Below are 8,097 nucleotides of genomic sequence, written 5' to 3'. Positions count from 1 at the left end.
AATAATGCAGCAGAACAACAATACGCTTTTTATTTCATAACATAAGATTTGTACAGATGGAAAGTTTACTTGGTTAAATACTTGGAAAGTGGTGCTAGAATCCCGAGTTAAACATGGTTTTATGAAAAATCTCAGTTCATATGTAGAAAAATCAAAACATTGGGTAAGGTTGCGTGCGACTGTGTGAAATAATTATTTTTACTGACGGGACAGTGGGATTCTAGCAGCACTTTTTAAGCAAAATGCATGTTTTTTCGACTACATCATTTTCTCAAAGAAATTATCAAACTCCAACGTACAGTACCCGCATCGTTATTCTTTACAATTCTATCGTGTTCTATCGTGCGTGTATCCTATCGTATCGTGCGTGTATCCTATCGTATCGTGCGTGTATCCTATCGTATCGTGCGTGTATCCTATCGTATCCTATCGTATCGTGTTTTCCGTTTATCAGGTTTTGCGTTTTCTATCGTGTTTTCCGTTTATCGTGTTTTGCGTTTATCGTGTAGATCGTTTATCAGGTTCTATCGTGTATCGTGTTTTGCGTTTATCGTGTATATTCGGAAACCCTCGCTTTTTATCTTTACTATGTAAAGAAACTACTGAGCTATTCCGAGTTTCTTTTTCGTTTTGTTAATAAAAATAAGATTAATTCAACCGAAAAAGAGAAAATAAAGATTTATCCCTTTCTTTTTCATCAATATAAGAAATTTTAAAGCGTAGAAGGAAAAAATAATTAATCGCGTATTTCATGAATGAATAAGTTTATTTATTAATAAATAATTAATTAAATAAATAAAATAATTATATCATGGTAAAGCAGAGCATAATTTTAAATAGTAACTCTATTTTTCGGAAATGAAATTATGAATAGATCGATCAACTGGTCTATTTCTTTAAAAAATAATTTATCGAATTGTATGATTTATTTTGTCAAAATTAAATACTATTAATATGATTTTCTCAAATGAATCGGAGTTACCGCGGAGAAAGACTTTCGGTAAGCTACGACGTTCGCGTAGACAAAAAGCAAATAAATAAATAGTAAGCAGCATATTGAAATGTATCATTTTTTCATGCAATATTCTGTTTTTCCTTGTTTATCGTCTGATAACGTTAGAAATATGTTTACGCGTCTGACCTTCATGTATGCACAATTATTTAAAGTCTTGATGTTACAAATATAACATAACATAAGACAATGATCCAGATGATTTTAACAACGATTTTGGCCGTATACGTTCAAATTTTAAATTTATTTTTTAAAGCTTATTAGAAATTCCTTGACAAATGTCTAAATTAATGAAAGAATTCAAAATTATAAAATATAATCAATGAAAATATTCTACCCAATTTATCACACCATGGCTGTTACTATAAAATAGAAGATTTTCATTAATTTTATCTGGCATTAGATAACATAAAAATAATATATACATGTACAGGGGAAAACATGAAGTTTTTTAACAGCTTACCTTTTCGGCGTGGAAATAAACTCAAAATATAATCCATCGGGATGCCAAAAATCAAAATAAATCGAAGACCTTTCCTTACAAGAAAACTGACACGTATGTGTAGCTCTCTAATTAGCACACTGTCTTCCTGTGCAGTCAACCGCCCCCTCCCCCTTCTCCGCTAACTGACACCTCGGCCCGTGTGTGTGTGATCACCGTCAACATACCTGTACTGATTTCTCACCTGGGGTCAATTAGTAACCTCGAATACTACCTGGTTCTAATGAAACGCATCTACTTATTTTCTAGTTTTTGTTCCTAACTTGTTTGAACAATTTTATCAAAGATTTAATTCAAAATACATTAAATAATTGTACAATTTATGGATTAAAAAATCATCTTGAATGTGAAATAAAAATTCAAATAAATCAATTTAATGAAATGAAGTCCCTAAACTCACTCCGTTGATTCTTTTTCATTTCGTACAATGTTTCCATTATGTTTATGTAAATAAGTCTTTTAATAAACACAAAAAAATATGCTGCACTTACATGTATGGTACGTGCACTTTCGGGTCATCGGGTTTTCTACGTAAAACGGACAAAATAAATTCTAGGAAACAATTTCATTGATCGTAGAAACGGATGAAATAGTTCTAACATTCATGAAAATTAGCTCGCAATATTTTTTTTAACGGTATCTTACTATAAAAATAAAACCAAAGGAGTCGTCTAATCCGCCGTGACCATGCAAGACTAATAAATACACCGAATCAATTTATTGTATTAATCGATTTTATTCCATACGTATGTAGCTTTATTTAAGAATTCAATATCATATTTGGCTACTTGGTTAGATCTGGTTTATCTAATTTTAAATTGGTTGCGGACTTTCAAAATACCGCCCTTCGAATATGCCTAATATGAGATTACTGGGTCAGTGTAAAATGATTTTTAAGGTTAAATAATTCATTTGCCGAATTAAACCTATTTTTCGTTATTATTAGAAACAGTACACATCGAGTTTAATAGCAATGATTTATAATTATTTAGTCGGAAAAGTCACATTTCACTCTTTTAATATTTGGTAATTAATTTTTCTGTTTTGTATTGTAAAGAAGAAAGTATTTAACCATTCAATGTTCGTTAATAAATACGAGGTTTTAAGTATCTGTAATGTAAACTGTTGACATGTACATAAGTCAGAGCTTGGCGTAAACGTACATTGCAGTTGTAGCAGATTCATATTCTCATGACACAGTTACATGTATTAATGCAGATCGTCATTATTTAATAATTATTTAGATTTCTATTCAGAAAATTTTATTTTCTTCAACTGTTTCGTTCTTGATAGATCTATCATGTTAAATTTATTAATTTTGTTAAAGCCGTTTTCTTTAAACCTTTCTTTCGGCCAGTCTTCTACTTGTATTATTTTCTAAGATATTAATATTTAATTGCGATTTTTGGATACATCGCAGATTGTAAGCTTTAGACATTAAATACAAATATTTAATTTATTGCGTAAATTTCTTCCGTGAAATAACTTGGTACTTATAGATAAATCTATTAGATAGAAAATTAAAATGTATATTTTTCATAAAAAAACAAATCTGTTTATAGAGTTTCAAAATTCACACACTTGAGAAGAACTTTAAAAAAAAAAATACAGTCTCCATTTCATAAAAATCCATTTAATCACTGTCATTTTTTTATATATAGAAATAAACAACTTTTGTAAAATTAATATAGAGATCTCAGGTTCTTTTTATAATAATTAAATGTTTTTTATAGTTAAGATTTGAAGCTCTGCCAGTATTTAAATTAAAATATAATATAATTTAAATAATCTTTAAATTTAATTCACAATAATCTTTTCGTCTTGGCAAAAAACGTTCCGCATTTTGAAACAATCCTATCAGGTTTTGCGTTTATCCTATCGTATAGATCGTTTATCAGGTCTATCGTGTTTTGCGTTTATCGTGTTTTGCGTGTATCGTGTTTTGCGTTTATCCTATCGTGCGTGTATCCTGTCCTATCGTGCGTGTATCCTATCGTATCGTGCGTGTATCCTATCGTATCGTGCGTGTATCCTATCGTATCGTGTATCCTGTAAAGAATAACGATGCGGGTACTGTATTGTTGTCCTGTTATCTTTTTTAGTAAGGAAAATTTCGCTATTATAAGAAGTCACGTGATGCCGTGGCGGTGATGCACGTCCTAGTGTTGGACCTCTTTTATCTTAACGCAATAAACAATGATAGTTTACGTTTATCAGCAGTTTTGGTAAATTATCATAATGAATTTTCGTCAAACAGTCTTAATTTTCAGAAAAATGACTTATGCGCTCTCTAAACATACCCGCGTTGCTGACATGGTCAGTGTATCGAGCATAGACTTTACGAAATGATGACTTTAAACGAGATTGCTGAAATTCTTGTTTCATCAACTTGCTTGTCAATAATTTACCTCGTTCTAGAAATTGTTCATACGTAGAGCATGCACTTGCGTATCGAAGTAATTAAGTTATATACATTTCATGTGAAGGTGATGAATGTATATTGCTGCATAAATATGGGAAGTTGAAGTTAAAGTCATCGCGTTGGTCATATAGTTTAGTTTTTAGATTACCATTCACTTCTTTTCTGAGTAAAATATCCAAGTATAGTAACAGATGTGTCAGACTCTGTGGTATCTTTTATCTTTAACTCTCCAGGATATATCTTTTTGATGTAGGAATGGAAAAACCATTGTTAATTGACACTACGCCGTCGATATATCTAAATGTCGAGTTGAAGGCCACAAGAAGTGTTCTCTTCTTTTCACGCATGAGATTTTGCACGAATTCGTATGCATCATATGAATACAAAAATAGGTCTGCTAATAATGGAGCGCAATTGCTACCCATGGGAATTCCAATTGATTGTTGGAAGATCTTGTCTCCAAATCCACATAAACATTGTCAATCAGAAACTCAAGCATCTTTTTGATGTCAACATAAGAATATTTTTGCGTGCAATCAGAATGTGTTTTTGCAAAACAATTTTGCAAATGACCAATGATCAGGTTAGTAGATTTACAAGTTCCATTTTATCGAAAAAGCAGCTGTCAATGATATCAAAAAGCCAGGACTTTGATTTGTCGTAGGGAATGGTTGTATATAAAGTTGAAAAGAAGTAAGTTTTAGAGCTGTTTATTTTGGTAAAATCTTGTGATAACAAATTGCTAAAAATTCTTTGGAATTTTTTAGTATCCATACTTGATTCAAACCACTTCTTGAATATATTGTTGCACAGTACTCTTGAAGTTTTTCCTTCACAACCGTCAATATCTTAGTAAGGAGTAACGAAAGAGGCTTGGTTGAACATTTACTGGAACCCGCAATGTATCTTTTTTTGTAAGGTTTTAATGAAGTTTCGGAATCCAATATATACTTTTCTTGTCTGTTCACTAAGAATTCTTTTAAAATCAGTCTTGCTGTTTTACGTAACAGGCAATAATTTTTTGAGCCTCTCAAAAGCATTTCGGGATTAAAATCCTTTAATTAAAAAACAAAACAAATCTACATCCTCATTAAAAAAAATTACATATATATTTCCTTTATTGAGATATTTCGACCAATTCACCGGATCATTGCACTACGGCTGTTTGAGCTCTAAAAGAAAAAAAGAAAAAAAAATTACATTAAAGAGAGTAAAAGATAAAAAAAGAAAAATGAAACCAAGAAGGTTATGTTTCCTTCTACAAAACAATTTACATATATTTTGCGATATAAAGAACAAGGATAGGAAAAAAACAGACATTTTATAGTAAATGGAACATAAATTTAGTTTAAATTGTCACAGTATACAGAGGATTAAGATCAAAATATTTATTTTCTTTTCTCTTTTTATTTGATTTTGATCTATTGGAAAACAAGATGTGTGATTTGAAAAAATTATGGCAGATTACGGCGAAAATTAAAGTTTTTCATATGCAAGTCAAAATCCAAAGTCAAGGTCAAAAAGGTCAATAATGTTGATATCCAGAAAAAAGGTCCTATCACAAAGAAAACATGTGTGATTTATAAAAGCTCTAAAAATAGTAATGGGCAAAGTTAACTTCTTTGCAAAAACAGACAGACAGACACTCATATAGACAGACAGAAGGACGAGGATAGAGGAAATTTATTTTATTTTCGCTACCCTTCAAACTCATATGAGTTCGTTTGAAAACCGCATGTTTGTGTAAACATCCGGTCATGTGACGTCAACCAAGAGTTAATACTCGGGTATGAATCGAAGTCGCCCCTCGAGACTTGTTTTTCAGGTAAAACTGTATAAACTGAGGTCCCAGTAGGTTCAGGCACGAAAAGGCTCAATGGACCTAAGAGCTAATCACAGATCAAAATAGGCAATTCTCAAAATTTAACTTGCGTCTCCGTATGAGTTAACATTTTCGAAAGAAACTTTAAACAATAATCAAAAGAACGAAAGAAGAATGATTCCATTATAATGAAATAATTCCACAATAAAAATACAACCCCTTCATCCTAAGTAAAAAAAAATACATACAAATTATAATCAAACTTTGGTCGTTTTGTCAAATAAAAATACATCGTTTGAAGAATCTTAGATTCCTTGAATTACAAAACAATCGCTATATTTGTTATATACGTACTGTTTCTCACAAATGAAATACGTTGTCCGGTCGTTACAGTTGTAGTCCTCCCATTTAAACTGGTCTCCCTGGTAAAACATGCGCACGCAGTTGTTTGTGATATTCCTGGTGGGTTTTCCAGCGCCCCACGCTGAAAAATTCCCTATAGGGAATCCAGTCTCCAGCCAACGGAATGACCCCTCTATAGTGTAGTCGCTAGCACCTATCCAAAAGGCGCTCTGTCTTAAGGCTGTCAAAATGAAAACAGAATGTATTTCTTTATGCATTTATGCAAATATAAAATACAAAGAAAATATATCCAATTCATCATGTTTTTTATATTCCTTTTTTTCTTTTAAGGGGGTATTTAAATTTGCTTCTGATTTCATTTTTTGATCACTGATATTTTTTTCGTATTTCACGTTATAGAATTTTTCAAAAATGAAATTAGCAAAAATATGTTCTGTTATTGCAAAACGAAATATATGATAAGGTACGTAATATAGAGTAATATTTATATCATATTGATATTGATTGATTTGTAAGATCAGTTGTTTCGTATCGAGGTCTATATGACTACTCACAATGGAGAACACTGGTAATTTTGGAGAGAAAGTTGTGCTTCTCTGGATTATCATCCGTCACCAAATATGCTTGTAATCCCCGACACTGGTTCTGAAAATATTTCCGCTTTACATTGTAAGTTAATAACTTCATGCAGATTTAAGGGCACTGTCGCTTTATTGTCGACTTAGAGTAGAAGAGAAGTACCTTTTTGCCAACACGTATCATGTTGGTTATACAGCTTTCTTTTTACATGTTGCATATTAATCGGACATGCAGTGAACTAAGATTTACAACAATCCTAAATATGGAGGATACACGCAGGGGGAATAAGGAAGCATACAAAATTTTCTACCTTGGCTAAATCAGTGCTGCATTATGACGTCATAGTAGGCAAGATGACGTCAATTTTAGAAATAAAGTTTTCGTAATATTGGTATTTAGCTATGTAATATACTCTAGAAAATGGTTAGAAACGTGTAAACATTAACAAAAATAAAATGAGTTTATCTTGTTATGCTGTAGCAGTCATTATGATTGAAATCTACCATCGATGACGTCATATGTGTACATCAAGTAACTTGGAAATTGATTATGTCGTGTAAAGAGAATTTGGCTAAGATGGCATGTTCAAAGATACGTAAAATGGAGTTTAAAAGGAAATATCGGAAATATTGTGTTAAATTCATATGGAGTTCAATTAATTCAACAGGTATGCTAATTTATTTTCATCGATTATATTCTCTTTCGAAGACAGTCAGCTATATTACGTATCCCGGTCGGCCTATCGTCTGTCATTCTTGACCAAAAAATGCAACAGAACAACAATAAGCTGGATATTTCAAAACATACGATTTGTAAATATTGAAAGTTTGCGTTAAAACAAACTTGGAATGTGCTGCTAGAATCCCGAGTAAAGCATGGTTGTACAAAAAATCTCGATTCGTATGTATAAAATTCAAAACAAAGGGTAAGGTTTCGTGCGAATGTGTGGAATAAATATTTTACGGACAAGATAGTGGGATTCTAGCAGCACTTTTTAGATAAAATAGATGTTTTTCAGCTAAATTACATACTCAAAGAAATTATCAAACTCCGGGGTATTGTTGTTCTGTAAGCCTTTTTATTAAGGAAAATTTTGCTATTAATAGAAGTCACGTGATGCCGTGGCGGTGATGCACGTCTTTGCCTTAGACACACTTTTATCTGTATGCAATAGTAAATAACAGTTTACATTTATCAATGGTTTTGGTAATTTATTAAACTAAATTTTCTTCAAAAAGTCTAAATTTCCCGAAAAATTACTTATATGCTTCCTTAACATACCTGCGCACATAACTGTTTTATTCGTATCTTAAGTATTATTTTCTGCATATAACGTATGAATTAGAGCAAATGTAGTTAAAACATATTTTTATACTAATACAGGGTGTCCCAAAACA

At 31.5% G+C, this 8,097-nt stretch overlaps 1 protein-coding gene across 1 annotated transcript; it reads right to left on the bottom strand.

Moving 5' to 3' along the window:
- Positions 1–5,039: 5,039 nt before the first annotated feature.
- LOC134268463 (perlucin-like) lies at positions 5,040–6,883 on the bottom strand. Its single transcript, XM_062750723.1, has 4 exons — positions 6,863–6,883; positions 6,676–6,766; positions 6,113–6,341; positions 5,040–5,108 (listed from the first exon to the last, which is right to left on the bottom strand). The coding sequence occupies exons 1-4, from the start codon at positions 6,881–6,883 to the stop codon at positions 5,084–5,086; spliced, it is 366 nt and encodes a 121-aa protein (XP_062606707.1). The 3' UTR covers positions 5,040–5,083.
- Between the last annotated feature and the right edge of the window lie 1,214 nt (positions 6,884–8,097).

This window comes from Saccostrea cucullata, unplaced genomic scaffold, assembly GCF_032062105.1.
Source record: "Saccostrea cucullata isolate Sc308-1 unplaced genomic scaffold, CSIRO_AGI_Scuc_v1 ctg11767, whole genome shotgun sequence".
Classification (NCBI taxonomy): domain Eukaryota; kingdom Metazoa; phylum Mollusca; class Bivalvia; order Ostreida; family Ostreidae; genus Saccostrea; species Saccostrea cuccullata.
The sequence above is the reverse complement of the archived record's forward strand: the minus strand, read 5'-3'. Positions and strand labels throughout refer to the sequence as shown.